At 39.9% G+C, this 19,163-nt stretch overlaps 1 protein-coding gene across 1 annotated transcript in view; it reads right to left on the bottom strand.

Moving 5' to 3' along the window:
- The window catches only part of COLEC10 (collectin subfamily member 10), a 46,505-nt gene that overhangs the window by 14,084 nt on the left and 13,258 nt on the right, over positions 1-19,163 (bottom strand). Inside the window, exons 2-3 of the mRNA XM_006068053.4 lie at positions 3,625-3,696; positions 2,107-2,178 (exon numbers count right to left, since the gene is read on the bottom strand). Of these exons, the coding sequence (XP_006068115.1) occupies positions 2,107-2,178; positions 3,625-3,696 (144 nt within the window). The remainder of the gene's footprint in view (positions 1-2,106; positions 2,179-3,624; positions 3,697-19,163) is intronic.

Genomic DNA, 19,163 nt, shown 5'->3' with positions numbered 1-19,163 from the left:
ACTACCACACAATTGCACTCATCTCACAAGCTAGTAAAGTAATGCTCAAAATTCCCCAAGCCAGGCTTCAGCAATACGTGAACCGTGAACTTCCAGATGTTCAAGCTGGTTTTAGAAAAGGCAGAGGAACCAGAGATCAAATTGCCAACATCTGCTGAATCACTGAAAAAGCAAGAGAGTTCCAGAAAAACATCTATTTCTGCTTTATTGACTATGCCAAAGCCTTTGACTGTGTGGATCACAATAAACTGTGGAAAATTCTGAAGAGATGGGAATACCAGACCACCTGACCTGCCTCTTGAGAAACCTATATGCAGGTCACTAAGCAACAGTTAGAACTGCACATGGAACAACAGACTGGTTCCAGATAGGAAAAGGAGTACGTCAAGGCTGTATATTTTCACCCTGCTTATTTAACTTATATGCAGAGTACATCATGAGAAATGCTGGGCTGGAAGAAGCACAAGCTGGAATCAAGATTGCCAGGAGAAATATCAATAACCTCAGATATGCAGATGACACCACCCTTATGGCAGAAAGTGAAGAGGAACTCAAAAGCCTCTTGATGAAAGTGAAAGAGGAAAGTGAAAAAGTTGGCTTAAAGCTCAACATTCAGAAAACGAAGATCATGGCATCTGGTCCCATCACTTCATGGGAAATAGATGGGGAAACAGTGGAAACAATGTCAGACTTTATTTTCTGGGGCTCCAAAATCACTGCAGATGGTGACTGCAGCCATGAAATTAAAAGATGCTTACTCCTTGGAAGGAAAGTTATGACCAACCTAGATAGCATATTCAAAGCAGAGACATTACTTTGCCAACAAAGGTCCATCTAGTCAAGGGTGTGGTTTTTCCTGTGGTCATGTATGGATGTGAGAGTTGGACCGTGAAGAAAGCTGAGTGCTGAAGAATTGATGCTTTTGAACTGTGGTGTTAGAGAAGACTCGTGAGAGTCCCTTGGACTGCAAGGAGATCTAACCAGTCCATTCTAAAGGAAATCAGTCCCTGGTGTCTTTGGAAGGAATGATGCTAAAGCTGAAACTCCAGTACTCTGGCCACCTCATGCGAAGGGTTGACTCATTGGAAAAGACTGTGATACTGGGAGGGATTGGGGGCAGGAGGAGAAGGGGACGACAGAGGATGAGATGGCTGGATGGCATCACTGACTCAATGGACGTGAGTTTGGGTGAACTCCAGGAGTTGGTGATGGACAGGGAGGCCTGGGGTACTGCAATTCATGGGGTTGCAAAGAGTCACACACGATTGAGCGACTGAACGGAACTGAACTGAAATACTGTACTAAGGTATAGTTTCGTAGCCACCTCCCACTACTATTGTGTGATCTCAAGTGTTGCAAGTGTCTGCTTAAAATGCTCCTCTGATGCAATTCATCTCCACTGGAGCAGTTGGTAGTTTCAAGCAAATTGTGTATCCAAGTAAAAAATGATCACTCTGCATCTTCAAACCAATAGTACAATGTCTGTATGAATTGGTAAATATCAGAAGCAGTAAGAACCAGCTACCATTGCGGGGCTTTAGGAAAAGAAGATAGGGTGCTGAGATAATAAACAGAAGGCCATCTCCATTTTACATAATAGTGAAGCAGGAATGTGCAGGATCAAAATATGAGTGAAAACAAAAGGATGTAGATATATACACTTCAGATTCCTACTCTGTTAACAGATCTCAGACATAGAATTATTATTATTCCACTCCAATTAAAATACAATATTATACTGTTCTTGGCTATCTTGATTTTTATGAATGACTGTTTTCTACAACCGAATGTGCTTCATGGTCATGACACCAATTTTAATGATGTAAAGGATTATAACCAGTAGGTCCCAGGAGACATTTCTATGTAGAGTTTAACTGAACTTTATATTTGACTCTGTCCTTGAATTTCAATTGAATTTTGCTAAAGGCCTTTTTGTAAAGACACATTGCTTACATATGGAAGAAACACCCAAGCTAGGAAGAGAGAACTCATATTTTAAAATAAAGAAAAAGGGTCATTTTTGTGATACAGAACATTTCAAAATAGATTAAGGGTAGGTTCCATCTGCTTTAAATTGCTACTGGAGAATGGTAGAATACAGCTTACCCTTCTTGCCAATGGGCCCAGTCTTGCCAATATTGCCTTGATCTCCTACATCACCCAGTTCTCCCTTAACTCCTGAAAAGCAAAATGTGTCATCTTTATATCTTAAGGTTTTATCTTCCTTTTAATGATATGCTTAACATATGATATTCACTTGAAGGAAATACTTAAAAGTGCATTCTTCTATCTGCGATATATAATATATATTCTTTGCTATATCACCTATTTTAATAGCATTATAATGTATGCACTAAAATTAAAGTGTGACTGAGTATGACTCCTGGGTTTGATGATATTAAAATGCTTACAGATTCAATATTTCTAAAGAACTTGAGCAGAGGATGTTTAATCTAAAGGTCAGATAAAGGGTTGAGTGAAAAAATTATTGTATTTTATTCTAATTCTATTCCTCCTGAGATCCATTTTAGCTTCACTTTGGGATTCTATTTCCTCACTACCTTAAAACAAGATTTGACTATCTTACCATTTTTTAAAAAGGGAGCAAATGCACAATAATAAAACCTAATAATCAAAGGAACATCAAAGATTGTTCCACCATATTTTTATTTTTAAAAAATATATACATAATCAGGAATTCCTGAGTTCCTACAAAATTATTATTAATTTGGGTTTTTAATCTGTGATTATCTAAAAAATAGTTACCAGTTGTAAAGCTGTCTATATGTGAGAATAATTCTGCAGTTGATTGTACATATTTCTTCCCAATCCAGGGATCCAATCATGTCTCTTACATTTCCTGCATTGGCAGGTGAATTCTTTACCACCGGCAGCACCAGGGAAGCCTATTTTCAGACTAAGAAGGGTTTAAGTCAGCATTTCTCAAACTGAAGCCTCAAAAGCCTATGAGTCTGCTTCTCTTTAAATTACTGAAGATATAAAAATCAGTGGTCCAGGGCCACCACCTTGCAGCAGTTGGAGAGGAACGGTTCTAGCATTCAGGACACACACACACACACACAACACAATGCAGAAGCTGTATTTTGTCAAGGTTAAGTCTTGCCTTGTGATGAAAACATTCACAAAAATCCTTTGTGTTATTCTCATTTTCTTTGCTTATACCTCTCCCATAAATACCCCACCACTTGCTGGGAGATCTTGGGGAAAAGTGAGTAAATCATTGGATCAGACTGTTCTTTCTGTTCCTTGTTATCTTCCTCCTCACACTCTAAACCAGAGTTGCTTAGTGTGGCTTCTGAGAAGAGACACAGCAATGAACAAAGCTGTGTTTCTAACAGTAATGGTTTCTCAGATATTCCCAGAGACTGCTATGCTCCAGAATTCCCAGGGTGTTCCTCTTTCATCGGCCCTAATAATGCAGCCTGAGAACTGTGTCCGAGTCTTGTTGACAAGCAATCTCATGGGAACTCTCTGGTGGTGACTAAATTCACATGCGAAATACATTTCATGACTCTTTGGAGCAGAGGGTGTTATGGAAGCTGCTAAACTTCCAGGCCAAGTCCTGTATAGAGAAAAATGTCAAAGTCACGTCGTGTCACCTACCTTTCGGCCCCATGCGTCCCACTTTGCCAAGCTTTCCCTCCTCTCCTGGATCTCCTTTTTCACCATCATCTCCTTTTGAAATGAAAAATGAATGAGTGGAGCAGCTCAAATAGTAACATAAGCACAGATTCCCCAGGAGAAACTGAACGTGGTTAGAATTCATCTCTCAGCTCAGTGCTTGCCTTACAGTTTCAAGGTGATTATGCCTAATAGGCACATGTGAACTAGACACTCAGAGAAAGAGAAGAGACTCCTGTTAACTTTTTTCTTTCACTTTTCCCTTGTTGTTGGAGGAGGTAATCAAGAGGAGGTGACCGTTGGTTGACCAGCAAGCTAGACCCTAGCTCCTCACCCTCTCCCTTGTCCATGGAATGTACATTCCAGCCTGTTTGCATAGCTCAAGCCATTTCAAGGATGCAGCCTTGAGACAATAACGTGTTGAAACCACCTAGGCTGAAAATATGACTGAGCCCAGTTAAGGCATCTATGTAAATAAACCTTTAAGATTCTGGTGGGTGAGTGCAGAGATCTACTTGTCTTAAGGCTGCTCAAGACGAATCTTGAAACTTCCGTTGTTTGTGAAACATTCTACCTACCAATTTGGAGTGGCCTGCCTTTCTTTTTCACTCCTTGCCCTCCATGTATGGAGACATGTTCAGATTTCCCTGAGGAAATTCCCAAAATTGCAAACCAACACACATCCAACTTGGTATTTAAAGAAATATCCTTGTTGATAAAACCCTGAGAAGTTTGATTGGCCTGACAAATCTTTATTCTTGCTGGAGAATCTGGCAAATTCTGGAAGCATGTGCATGTATATACATCCATATTCATGCGTATCAATGTATTATATGTATAAATATATATATTAAGTATATATAAATTGTATAATATGTGTGTACGTGTCCATGCTCAGTTGTGTCCATCTAGAAAGCCCATATATATTTATTGCTCTCTGACTTGTGAATCACAGATGCTTAAGAATCCCAAAATCATAGGCATGGACCTAGAAGGTAAGAACAGAAAACTAGCTAGGAGTGGGGAACAGCTGCAAAGCAGGTCAGTGTGAGCAGTGACCATTCTAGTCACAGGTGGGTCGAGCTCTAGCAGTTCACCAGTCAACAAGGACTGAATGAGTGGTTTGGTGGAAGGTGTCCTAAACTGTGACCCAGGAATCCTGACTTTATGTCGTGTTAGTCACTGATGGGTCAAGCAAATTTGCAGAAGTCAGTGATTGAGCTTATTGGCTTTGGTGTGAGATCAATCTGGAGTTTCTCAGCTCTAGTATTCAGTATTTGGAGAAAGTTGAATATGTGACTTCATTTTATGAGCCTCATTTTTGTCTTCTATTAATGGAACTAATAACATCTAGTAAAGAAGGCTCCTGAGAAATTTAAGTTAGATACTATGTGTAAAAGGAGGGCTTCCCTGGTAGTCAGCAGTAAAGAATCTGTCTGCCAATTCAGGAAATGCAGGTTAGATCCCTGGGTTGGGAAGATCCCCTGGAGAAGGGAATGGCCACCCACTCCAGTACTCTTGCCTGGAAAATCCCATGGACAGAGGAACCTGGCGGGCTATAGTCCATGGGGCCGAAAAAGAATCAGACACAACTTAGCAACTAAACAACAAAAATGCGGAAAAGACTGAAACATTGCATACACCTGAAACTAACATGACATTGTTAATCAACTATACTCCAGTATATAATGAAAAAATTTAAAAAGACCCAGAATGTAATGATGCTTAGAAGTGGTGGTGGCTTTTGTTCTTTCCTTTATAGTTCAGTTTCACCACCCTTCAAGTGGAGATAATCACCGTCCTCCTCAACTCTCCCAGTGTATTAGGATCAACAAGGAAGGCATGTGAATCTGCTTTGAAAATAAAAAGCACAACCCACAATATTATTAAGACCAGCTACCTGCCTTATCACCACAGCAATCTCAGGACAGGAAGGAGTCCTGGTCATCTCCAGTGGAAAGTGGTAGATAAGAGACTTCAAAAAACAAAAATGAAATTCCTGGGATTAGATTAGATTAGTGTGGGAGAGAGAATGTTGAGACATTTATTTATCCAGAAAAAGCACAATCTGCCATTCTCTAATTTTTTCTGAGAACAGAATGTTTAAAGAAAGCATAGCAAAGTACGGAACAGGTTAGATTTCCAGATCATGGGACTGGTCAGGCACTGGAACCCTGCACACATGAAACTCTAGTATCTCCTTCAGGGAAAGGCTTTCAGAAAAAAACTCACAGACGATTGGTGTGATCAGGCCAGTGACATGACGTGGATGAACTAGATGGCATTTCTCTAGCTAAAGTTATTAGTGAATGTTTATTGAGCAATTATAATGTGTGCCAGCACTGTGCTAATGTGCTCATCACAGCAATTCTAGGATATAGAAAGGATTACTGCTCCATTTTATGGGTGGGAAAACTGAGACTCACTGAGATTAAGTTGTTACCCTATTGCCATAGAACTTGTGAGTGGCAGAACTAGGATTCAACAATACGTCTGTCTCTGCCCCTCTGGATCCCTACCAAAAAAAAAATTGTCCCTTCCACTCTGCTGCTGCTGCTGCTGCTAAGTCACTTCAGTCATGTTCGACTCTGTGCGACCCCATAGAAACAGCAGCCCATCAGGCTCCCCCGTCCCTGGGATTCTCCAGGCAAGAACACTGGAGTGGGTTGCCATTTCCTTCTCCAATGCATAAAAGTGAAAAGTGAAAGTGAAGTCGCTCAGTCATGTCCGACTCCTAGCGACCCCACGGACTGCAGCCTACCAGGCTCGTTCCATGGGATTTTTCCAGGCAAGAGTACTGGAGTGGGTTGCCATTGCCTTCTCCACCCTTCCACCCTAGAATTGTGCAATTCTTAGCAGATTGTGGATTTTATAGAACTTGACGCTGCACCAGATTTTTCAAGGAGAAAAGGAGAGATGCAGAAAGTGAATTTTTTGTTCCTCTTTAAGTAAGAAAGAGAGTAATACAGTTATGTAAAGTTTAAAAATAAAATAAAATTTAAAAAAAAAATTAAAAAAAAAAAAAAGAAAGAAAGAAAGTGGGAAGGACAAAACCAGCTCAATGTGTCAGTGACTTAATTCATAGGGAATGTATCCTTGAGGTAATTTACTGTAAGTGAGATCTGGCTCTGCCACTCACGAGCTGAGGGACCTCTGGAAGCCCTTGACCTTGGACCTTGTTTCACTCATTTGTAGAATGCCAGAATAATACCCTTTTTAGAAGTTTTGGTACAGGTAAAATTAGAAAAGTATTTCCTTCAGGAAGCTCTCTCTGACTCCCTCAGGCTGTACTAAATTCTCCTTAAAGTACCACCTTCTATGAGTCTGTTCATCCATGCTATGTGTTTATCTGTTTATCCTTTATACTCGTCTCTGACCTGTGGGATCCCTGGGGTCTTGAGTGATTTTTCTATCACCCCCAAAACTTAGCAAAGTGCTTGACTCTGGAGCTTAATAAATATAGTTGAACCAGATATGTTTTATGAGCCATAGAACATTTTACAAATAGAGTGATAATGTTTATTGAATATTAAGCACCAAAAAGTTCCTAGTTCTGGACCTGCATCCTGTCATTTGAGCTCCACAACAATCTCTGAGATGGATATCTCCCTTTTACAGAAGAGAAAATGAGATCAAAAAGAGGTTAAATAACTTCCCAAGGTCACATCAATCATAAGTAATAAAGCCAGAATTCAAACCAGGGAAAATGCCTTCAAAACCAATGTTCTGAACAAGGTGTATGATTGGGAACAAATTTCTGTTTCAACATTTCTGGCTCTGGGGATTGTTATTCCGAAACAATGAGGCTTCCTTGATGGCTCAGTGGTGAATAATCTGTCTGTCAATGCAGGAGGGAGAAGGAAATGACAACCCACTCCAGTGTTCTTGCCTGCAGAATCCCGGGGACAGTGGAGCCTGGCGGGCTGCCGTCTATGGGGTCGCACAGAGTCAGACACGACTGAAGCGACTTAGCAGTACCAGCAGCAATGCAGGAGATGCAGGAGATGCTGGTTCTATTTCTGGGTTGGGAAAATCCCCTTGAGAAGGAAATGGCAACCCACTCCAGTATTCTTGCCTGAAAAATCTCATGGACAGAGGAGCCTGGCAGGCTATAGTCCCTGCAATCGCAAAAGAGTTGCGCATGACTTGGTGACTAAACAACAATTCTGCACAATGGAACCAAAGATGCATGTCTGGCTCACCAAAAGGCACGATCAAATGCAGGCACGTGTGTGCTTTTCTGAATCATAAAACCACACTAATAGGAATTATTAGTGCCATGATTATTTCTCCTCTCTCCCTTCTTGTAAGCTTTCCCATTCATTTTCAAGCAAGTACTTAACTGGAGGCAGCCAGATGAGTGACTTAGTCATCTGCTGCTCCCTGGTGGTTGCTGATAGAGACCTGGGAGGGTGAAAATAGGATTATTATCCTTTTGACCTGTATGCCTGAATTCCCGCCTGGTGGTGAGAGGGCTGCTGGCTGCAATGAAGTAAACAACTTGTCCCCTTGCCTTGAGCTTGGGCTCCAGCTTCATTTGATCTTTGGGACTTGTTTTAATGAGAACAGAAGAGAAGCATAAAAGCAAGCTTTGGAAAGGATCCCCACATGGCTCACAGTTGTCTGCTTTTATCCTCTTGGCAATATTTCATTGGATTAGTAGGGCAATTTAGACTTACTTTCCTTCTTTTAAAAATAGCCACTTTACATTTAAAAATTAAATGAAAAGCTATCAACTGTAATGAACTCATTTCAATTTTACAAAAATGATTTGTTTCAGCCCCCCGCCCCAGGCCACCAGCTTGCTGCGGTAATCTCTCCAGCAGAATTCCAGCAGAGCACACAGTTGAGCAATTTTTCTTTAGGTACAATTTTTTTTCCCCAACAAGCAAAAAGTCTTTTAAAATTAAATTCTAGTTTGAAATGAAATAGCTGAGCCTAGGTCATTACCCCCTACTCAAAGGAAGTAATTATTAAAAATTAGAGAATTGGTTTTGGAAATGCTAAAGAAAATTCACAGGAAGTTTTGTACTTTTTCCACTGCCAGAATAATGTTATCTATGATGGGGGTGGGGATGGGGGACATTAACAGTCTTTCTCCTGGTTTCAGGATGATTCAAGGGCATTACATGTATTCCTAGTATTATTACATCAGCTCCACCTCAGATCATCAGACATTAGATCTCAGAGGTTGGAGACCCCTGGTCTAAATGGTCTTATACTTGAACTGGTACCGATTGGTTAATGGGAGCCAATAAGAGAAGATTATATTTAGATATATATATATTTTTTTTTTTTAAGGAGAAGATTAAAGATAATATTAAAGATTATTATTAAAGAAAATTAAAGATTATCTTTAATTTAAACCAGGCATGACTTGCTAATTCCCCCAAAGATAGCACTGGGGGATAGTGTAGTGAGATTACAGATCTATGGTGACATTTTTTATCACAGCACTCTTTCTTCATTTGAGATTCTAAGGGGCAATTTTCTTCATATTTTTTTAAAAATGAAAGCATAAAAAAATGAGCAGGTATGATTTCTAAAAAACAGTATTTTCCCCATCTTCATGGCCGGGAGGCATGCTATCTGTGGATAAGGGAGATCCTGACCTTGGTCAACCTTGCTTAAGAAAAATAAGCAATATGTTTCTCCATGATTAGTAAAGAGATGGCGGTAGCACAAAGGTTCTCTAAGATATTTTTCTGAGGTGCTTCCCTAACATTACATCACTTCCTTATGATGAATGTGCATGAAATAAGATCATTCTTGTAAACAGCCAACACTTTTCCTAACACATTTAAAATGTTCACAGGCACTTCCCTGCTGGTCCAGTGGTTAAGAATCTGCCTTGCAATGCAGGGGACATGGGTTCCATCTTTGGTGGGCAACTAAGATCCCACATGCCACAGAGAAACTAAGCCTGTGCCCCACAACTAGAAAATTCATGCACCACATCAAATATCCTGCTTGCAGCAACAAAGACCTGAATATAGTAAAATAAATAAATAAATACTAAAACATTCACAAAATATTGCTTGTACCTGTCCGGAGGAGGGATATGGTTACAAAAGAACCATGTTCAGGAAACTGCATGACTTCAAGGAGAAAAGCTGTCCCAGGGAGAATCTTACATGAAAGGTAACAGTTTTTGATCAAGGTGAAATTTTCAAGGGGCTCAGTCTTAAGAACCATGTCTATTCAAGTTGAATGTAGCAATGGGACCATCATTTAGGTTTCCTCCAGAAGCTTGATGCAATGGCTAGAACAGGAGTTTTATAGTCTGTTATGGGCTGAATTGTATCCTTTCTCCAAAATTAAGTCTGAGCACTGAAGAACTGATGCTTTCAAATTGTGGTCTTGGAGAAGACTCTTGAGTCCCTTGGACTGCAAGGAGATCAAACCAGTCAGTCCTAAAGGAAATCAACCCTGAATATTCATTGGAAGGACTGATGCTGAAGCTGAAGCTCTAATACTTTGGCCACCTGATGCAAAGAGCCAACTCATTGGAAAAGACCCTAATGGTGGGAAAAACTGAAGGCAAAAGAAGGGGGCAGCAGAAGATGAGACAGTTAGATAGCATCAGCAACTCAATGGACATTAATTTGAGCAAACTCTTCGAGATAGTAGAGGACAGAAGAGCCTGGTGTGCTGCAGTCCATGAGGTCACAAAGAGTTGGACATGACTTAGAGACTGAACAACCATAACCCCAGAATCCATATGTTCAAGCCCTACATTAGCACTTTAGAATGGGACTATGTTTGGAGATAAGGCCTTTAAAAAGGTAGTTCACTTAAACTGTGGCTTTCAGGGCAGTCAATCCAATCTGACTGCTGTCCTTATGAGAAGTGAAACTTGAACACACAAAGGAATATGAGGGATACTTGCGCTCATCCCTGACAAGGCTACGTAAGGACACAGTGAGAAGACAGCCATCTGTAAGCCAACAAAAGGGGTCTTGGCTAAAAGAGACTAAATCTGCCAACTCTTTGTCCTTGGACTTCCAGTCTCCAGAATGGTAAGACAATAAATTTCTGTTGCTCAAGCAACCCAGTTTGTGGTATTTTGTTATTGCAGCCCTAGCAAACTATTAATAAATCACAGTCATGCGGGATCTAGTTCCCTGACCAGGGATGGAACCCCGGTCCCCTGCACTGGGAGCACAGAGTCTTAGCCACTGGGCCACCAGGGAAGTCTTCATTCCTCCTTTCTATCTCCCATGTTGATGCTTATTTTTTCTCACATCCATCCTTTCTTTTTCCTTCCATTTCTACTGCCATTATTTTACCTCTTCCTGTCCTCATACACTAACCCTTGCAAGTGAGCCCTAAATGGTCTCCACAGTCTTTTATTCACTGATGATTCCAAGTGCCTAGAACTGTGTCTGTTCAATACATAGTTGTTGAAATACTGGTTTCTTTGACACTGAACTTCAGTTTTTCAAACCACTGTGCAAACTTAATCTTTATAAAATCACATTTTCATTATAAAACTGCCCTATTCAAAACATTTCAGCAGTTCCTCTGTGTTTCTAGGTCAAGTCCAAACTAATTAGTCTAGTGTTTGGACTTTCACAGACTGGCAAGAGTGGAACTTTCTGGCATTATTTTTTGACACTGACCTGTATAACCTTCTATTCCTGCCCAATGTGTCTGTTCTTGTTCACTAAAATGTCTTTCAATGTGTATCTCCATTGAAAGGCACATGTCTTTCTCTCTATTTGAAATTCATCTCCTAGGGAAAAGTTATAAAATAAAAGACTTATATGACTATATGAGAAATTTAAAGTTTTTATATGATAAAAGATGCCACATAAATATATAAAGTTTACCAACAAAAATATGATAGATTAGAAAAAAATCAAACACTAAGACATAAAAAATGATTAATATTTTTATCATACAAAAAGTTTTTGCAAATCACTCTCCAAAAAAAGACAATAAATGAAATTAAAAGATTAAAAGATAATCTAAAAATATTAACAGCAAATGATGGATGAAAATGTCCAGATTCACTATTAGAAAAACATATATCTGTGTAAATGTATGTATCATATTTTGCCATCAGATTTAGTAATAATTTCAAAGGATTAATTGTATCTGAAGGTGCTAGAGAGAGAAAACACTGTCTTTGTTTTTGGCAACATAGATTGTTACAACACTTTTGGAAAATAATCTATCAATGATGATTAAAATAAAAAATCCACACACTCTACCTTGAAAGAAAAATGAAAGTGTTAGTGGCTCAGTCATGTCTGACTCTTTGCGACCCCATGGACTCTAGCCCACCAGGCTCCTCTGTCCATGGAATTCTCCAGGCAAGAATACTGGAGTGGGTCGCCATTTCCTTCTCCCGGAATCTTCCTGACCCAGGGATCAAACCCGAGTCTCCTACAGTGTAAGCAGATTCTTCACCATTTGAACCATCAGGGATAGGAAACCTATTTTATGGGAATAACTGTAAGAACAAATGTATATATGTATATATGCCTGCAGTGGTAAAAACAAAAAGCTATTAACAATCTGAAAGTTTATCATCATGAGACTAATGAAAATATGAGGAATGTTATACAACTACTAAAAATAATGAAAGATCCCTGAATTAAGGAGTGAACTCCATGTTCTATTATCTGAAGAATGCCTCTTGGGAAGTCAGATGCATATGATCCGATTCAGAAGAAAGAACAAATAAACAGAACAAATACAGAGAAAAGTGTTAATATCAAGCTATTAATGATGGTTACATGAGAGAATTGGATCTGAAAAGGAAGCCATAGTGAAAAGAGAGATCATTAGCTTTTTATTTATGCATCTTTATTTTATACACATTTATACATGTTATATGTTACAACAAGCTTGAATTACTCTTGCAATTAAAAAAATAAATCGCAAATAATATAAAGGAATCATAGCCCTTTTCTCCTTTTATAAATCCTACCCATAAATCTTGTCTCAAATTAAATTCTAAATTCTCTGAATTTATTGATGGAATTATTTCCTTGGAAACTCACCATCTGGTTCCTTGTTACTATTTTCTAATTGCTGCCTTGAAGTATTATTTTTATATGCATTGTTATTTAAATTAAGAGTGTAAGTTCTTTGTGATAGGGGCAGACATTCTACACTTTGTTTTCAAGAGCTGTTCAGAACTGCACAATGTGCTCACTCATTCATTGCTTGAACACATATTTATTGAGTTTCTACCAGTTCCCAAGTTCTGGGCTGGATCCTAAGGCTACAACACTGCCTCAGACAAAACATGATCTAAGACTAAAAGTTTTAGTAGGAAGAAGGCACCAAGCAAGGTCCTGTAACTGTCATGAGAGTTATAAAAGGGAAATTACTGTGTATTTTGTTGGCAACTAACAATGATGTAGGGGTAAAGAGACTAAGGCCTTCCCTGATGGCTTAGCAGTAAAGAATCTGTCTGAAATGCAGGAGACACAGGAGATGTACAAGACATGGGTTTGATCTCTGGGTTGGGAAGATCCCCTGGAAAAGGAAATAGCAAACGACTCCACTATTCTTGCCTGGGAAATCCTAAGGACAGAGGATCCTGTGGGCTACAGTCGATGGGGTCGATAAAGGATTGGACACAACCTGGTGACTAAACAGCAACAACAAAAGAGATTTGGCTTTTATTCATCTATACTGCTCTTTCCTCTGATGACAAGATAACCTATCAAATAAGAAAATAAAATGGAAGTGCTTTTTCTTTATTAATACACTAAACAATTGCAAGGTAATACTGGACTAGATAGCCATTCCCTTCATCAGGGGATCATCCCAACCCAGAGATCAAACCCAGATCTCCTGCATTGCAGGTAGATTCTTTTTTTTTTTTTTTTAATTTTATTTTATTTTTAAACTTTACATAATTGTATTAGTTTTGCCAAATATCAAAATGAATCCACCACAGGTATACATGTGTTCCCCATCCTGAACCCTCCTCCCTCCTCCCTCCCCATTCCATCCCTCTGGGTCATCCCCGTACACCAGCCCCAAGCATCCAGTATCGTGCATCGAACCTGGACTGGCAACTCGTTTCATACATGATATTTTACATGTTTCAATGCCATTCTCCCAAATCTTCCCACCCTCTCCCTCTCTCACAGAGCCCATAAGACTGTTCTATACATCAGTGTCTCTTTTGCTGTCTCGTACACAGGGTTATTGTTACCATCTTTCTAAATTCCATATATATGCGTTAGTATACTGTATTGGTGTTTTTCTTTCTGGTTTACTTCACTCTGTATAATAGGCTCCAGTTTCATCCACCTCATTAGAACTGATTCAAATGTATTCTTTTTAATGGCTGAGTAATACTCCATTGTGTATATGTACCACAGCTTTCTTATCCATTCATCTGCTGATGGACATCTAGGTTGCTTCCATGTCCTGGCTATTATAAACAGTGCTGCGATGAACATTGGGGTACACGTGTCTTTATCATCTGAGCCACCTGGGAAGTCCTTAAAGAGATACCTGTAATGTACTAGGGGCTTCCCTGATGGCTCAGTGGTAAAGAATCTGCCTGCAGAGCAGGAAATGCCAGTTTGATCCCTTCGTCAGGAAGATCCCCTGGAGGAGAGCAGGATAATCCATTCCAGTATCCTTGCCTGGAGAGTCCCATGAACACAGCAGCCTGGTGGGCTACAGTCCATAGGGTGGCAAAGAGTCAGACATGACTGAAGCAACGAGCACGCATGCATATTGTATGAACTTATCTACTAATGATATCAACGTTAATAATGATAACAGTAATGTTTATTGGGTGCTTACTATGGGCCAAGCCGGGATGTTAATATGCGTGGCCATGACGTCAACCAGTCTCTTTACTGTGTTTCGTCACCTCCAGGGACCCATAAACTTCATTTCTCCTTCACCTCACCCGTGTATAACCTAGCAAAGTAAAAGGAGAATCTCAAGAATCCTACACTCTTTCTTACTTGAAATACAAAGCACCTACTCTTTGTTTTCAGGCTTATCTACCTTAAAAAGATTTCCTCCTTGGAACCTTCAAGTCTTTTGCAGTCACTGCATGTCTGAGAAACAAGGAGGAAAACAACAGCAACTAACGTTATCCTTAATGTCAAATACAACATTAAGCTTTGTGGGACAGGTTTTCTTCTGCCTGAACATACATTCAATATTTAAACGCATTCATAGCCAAGTCAGTAGAAACAAATGCAAGGAGGGTGTATCCAATCTGTCTAGACTGCGTGATGACCCACAACGCAATGCAGTGGTGAAGAACAGGGCACGGGGGATCGGCACTCACAGGCTGTGAGAACTTAGCAACCCGCATCAACTCTTTCAGCCTCGGTTTCCTCATCAGTAAATCAGAACCGTGAAATATCTTCCTCAGAGTGCTGTGGAGATGAGTAAAATGATGATACCTGCAAGGGCCACATGGTACTGGAATGCCGTGAGTACTCGAGAAATATTACTGGGTTGGCAAAAAACATCATTGGGTTTTTTCATAAGATGTTATACAAACACTCAAATGAAAGTTTTGTTTGGTCAACCCAGTGCATTATGATAGGCCCCTAGAATTTCTAGCCACTAGAAAAATTAGAGGGTACAAATTTTGTAATTAGTATAAGGGAAAAGAATTTGAAAAAATGCATATATTTATATATTTTATATATATATATATATATATATATATAACTGAATCACTTTGAAACTAACCTGAAACTAGCACAACAGTGTAAATCAACTATACTTCAAATTTAAAAAATAAAATAGAATGAGAACCTCCCTCAAAAAAAAAAAAATGTGAAAAAAAGAAAAAGAAATTAGAGCAATACGAAGAGAAGCCAAAGGGAAGCAATGTCCTTCTCAGCTCACACCTTGGTTGTGCTGGTTTCCCATGCCCTGAGTGATACGTATTTTTGCTTTTAGAGATTTGTGCCTCTGGCATTGAAATGTTTACAAACCCTATAGATGGAACATACAATATTTTGTCTAAAGTTCATTCCAGCACATAATGGGGGCGGAAGCAAATTAAAATAAAAAGAGTAAGTGTAAGTTACTCTGTTGCTGCTGCTGCTGCTGCTGAGTCGCTTCAGTCGTGTCTGACTCTGTGTGACCCCATAGACGGCAGCCCACCAGGCTCCCCTGTCCCTGGGATTCTCCAGGCAAGAACACTGGAGTGGGTTGCCATGTCCTTCTCCAATGCGTGAAAGTGAAAAGTAAAAGTGAAGTCACTCAGTTGTGTCTGACTCTTCGCGACCCCATGGACTGCAGCCTACCAGGCTCCTCCATCCATGGGATTTTCCAGGCAAGAGTACTGGAGTGGGGTGCCACTGTTTTCTCCGAGTTACTCTGTTAGTAATAACTAATTACACAGTAATACTCTGTGTAAGTAATAACTCTGTTACTATATAAATGAACAGCGCAATCCATGGATATCCAAATTGTCTGTGAGAAAGGCAGTCCTCCCTGCTGACTCTCACTGAAAAAGACCAAAAGCTACTGAGCAGGACCCATTGGGCCTTCCTAGGACAGGCCTTCCCCTACCTATGTCCTTTGCTTTAGCTCCTCTCTGAAGTACCTAGATAGTGGTATCTGATGCACATTTCCTGAGTTTTTCTGCAGATGTGAAAACCCCCACCAAATGAAGATGTTCACTACTTGATGACCATGAGCACATAGCCCCCAGGCCTCCTGGAGCCTAAAGACTATAAAATTAACCCCTGTGATACCACCATGTTACCTCACCATCAGCCAATCAGAGACTTGTACACAAGCAGATCAGTTACCCTGTGGACCCCACCACCAACACACCTCACATAGCTTTTAAAAATGCTTTGCTGAAACCCTTCTGGGAGCACGAGGCTTTTTGGATCGTGAGGAACCTCATCTCCTTCACGGCCCTGCAGGAAATATTTCTCTGCTTCCAAACTCCGACGTTTCCGTTTGTTTGGCCGCACTGTGTGTCGAGTGCACGAACTTGGTTAACAAAAATATAAACTAAGAGTAAAGACTGTAGGTCGTGTGATTAGCTTCTATAGAGAGGAAATGCCTAAAAATTATTAGGATCTCTGTTTTCAACTACCTATTGCATTTTTACATCTGGATGTTTACAGGCAACTCAAAGAGAGTTTGGAACTCAGTATAATCTGCCAATTTTCTTTTGAAATATACACCCCCTTCACCCTCTCCCAACAGCTCTAATGTAAGCCTTCTTTTTAATTTATGTTCCACCATGACCTTCTCACATCCTTCAATCTATTGTCACCCCTTCCAAGAGATTTATCTACCTGAAAAACAAGATGTAATTTATGTCATTCTCCTACTCAAAAACTTCCATTGGCTCCTTAGGTTTAAACTATCATTTCATTGGTCAGACCTGATAAATATCACTACTTCTACAGAACAAAACTTAAAAAGAAGAAGAGAAAGAGAGAGAGAGAAGAAGAAGAAAGAAAACCCAAAGTACAATGAGATTAACAAAGCATAATGAAGCATATGAATATTTACATAGAAGTCATTGGAGCTAGGATAGGGAAAAGAATTCTGTCTTCTACTTTATTAAAATATCAATCTTATTTACCTAAATGGAGGTAGAATAACACTTAACTCCTCCTCCACTGGATACTACTTCTCTAAGACTAGGTCTCTGATGACCAGAAAATTGAGTCAATAATTTTGTTACATTGTGATATTTTTTTTTGACAGGGCAGAGAACTGCATCCTAACCTCCCACCCCTACTCATATTTCTAATTCAAAAAGTAAGGCAGAAAGAGATGGAGAAGCATGGGCCATGGAATGAAGCATTTTCGTAGATTCTATTCCCAGTAAAAAAAACTTTTCAGGAAGATGCAGAAACACCTTGGCTGCCATGAATGCTGAACATTTTAGTTTTGCACACGCTCATTTGTTGAGAGTTAAAATATGAGTCAGTCAGAAAGAGGAAGCAGAAAAGTGTGCCATTTTTGTATGGTTGAGCAACACCAGAATAACACCAACATGGTATTATTGCTCCCTGTGATCATCAGAAGAGGATGACATAGATGATATAGATCTAGATCTAGATATTGTCAACTAAAAAAATATGTACAACCTAAAAGTTGAGTTATGTTTTATTCAGTGGAAATTTTTAGTACTTCAAGTTCAAGAGGAAGGTAGTATCTCAAGTAACTTTGAGAGAACTGCTTCAAGAAGTGAGCAGGGAGCTAAGATATATAGGAGTTTTGCAACAAAGGGCAGCTAGTTGGAACAAAAGATTACTGTTAATTAAAAAAAAAAAACTAGATATCCCATGGAATTCAACACTTTTTTATGTATGGGCGGATGCAAGAGTCTGGGCTCACTGAAATAATTTCTTTGATGTGTACCTCAGTTATCTGGGCCAGTATCCTGTGTTCTCACATCCTGAGTTTTCTTAGGGCTCATGTAGGGAGTGGCTGCAGTCTGATCACTACTGTTTGCTGTACTAAATCACTTCAGTTGTGGCTCACTCTCTGCGACCCTATGGACCATAACCTGCCAGTCTCCTCTGTCCATGGGATTCTCCAGGCATAAATACTGGAGTGGGTTGCCATACTCTCCTCCAGGGGATCTTCCGGATCCAAAGTTCGAGTCCATGTCTCTTACGTCTCCTGCATTGGCAGCAGGTTCTTTACTAGCGGCACTTTACCACTAGTGCCACCTGGGAAGCCCCTGATGGCTGCTAGATGAAAGGTATTCTTCATTTCCTTTCTGAGTTCCCTCAGGGCTCACTGGTTGACCCTCAGAAGTGGCTGCTATCACTGATGACTATGACATCTTTTGTTTACTGATATGGCAGGCAATATTTTATTTCTCAATATATATACATATATATGTTTATAGGTGCATATATATGTATGTATATATATGTATATACACACACACACACACATATATGTTAAGTGTGTGTGTGTGTGTGCTCAGTCATGTTCAGCATTTTTTTGCAAACCTAAGGACTAAGACCACCTGCTCCTCTGTCCACAGGATTTTCCAGGCAAGAATATTGGAGTGGGTTGCCATTTCCTACTCTGGGGGATCTTCCCAATCCAGGGATTGAACTGAGTCTCTTGCATTTCCTGCACTAGCAGGCATATTCTTTACCACTGAGCTGCCTGGGAATATATATTAATAAAAGTGGCCCATTTTAACAAAAGTATAATGTCCCCTTAGGAGTACTCTCATCTAGGAAAGCAGGTCATATCCCTCGCCTTTGCACACTCTGTGTGAGCTTTATTTCAATGAATTTGGTCTCTGTCTATGGTCTATCACTGGCATTGCCCTGAGATCATTGGTCACATTGTCCAGCCTTGCTCTTCAAGTGCTAGGGCAGCCCTGATAAAAATAGATCGAGAGACCCTCCTTTTTGGTATAGCAAAGCCTCCCAGTCTCTGCCGACTTTCATTTTGGTCTGTTGCACATTGTCACACTTGCTGCCTCACTCCATCTCCCAACTTCCTATTGGACATATGGGCCTCTTCCTTTTGGTTGTCTGGTCATATGGTCACTCAGCATGTGGTCTGAT

The sequence above is a fragment of the Bubalus bubalis genome, chromosome 15, assembly GCF_019923935.1.
Source record: "Bubalus bubalis isolate 160015118507 breed Murrah chromosome 15, NDDB_SH_1, whole genome shotgun sequence".
NCBI classification, from domain to species: Eukaryota; Metazoa; Chordata; class Mammalia; order Artiodactyla; family Bovidae; genus Bubalus; species Bubalus bubalis.
The sequence above is the reverse complement of the archived record's forward strand: the minus strand, read 5'-3'. Positions and strand labels throughout refer to the sequence as shown.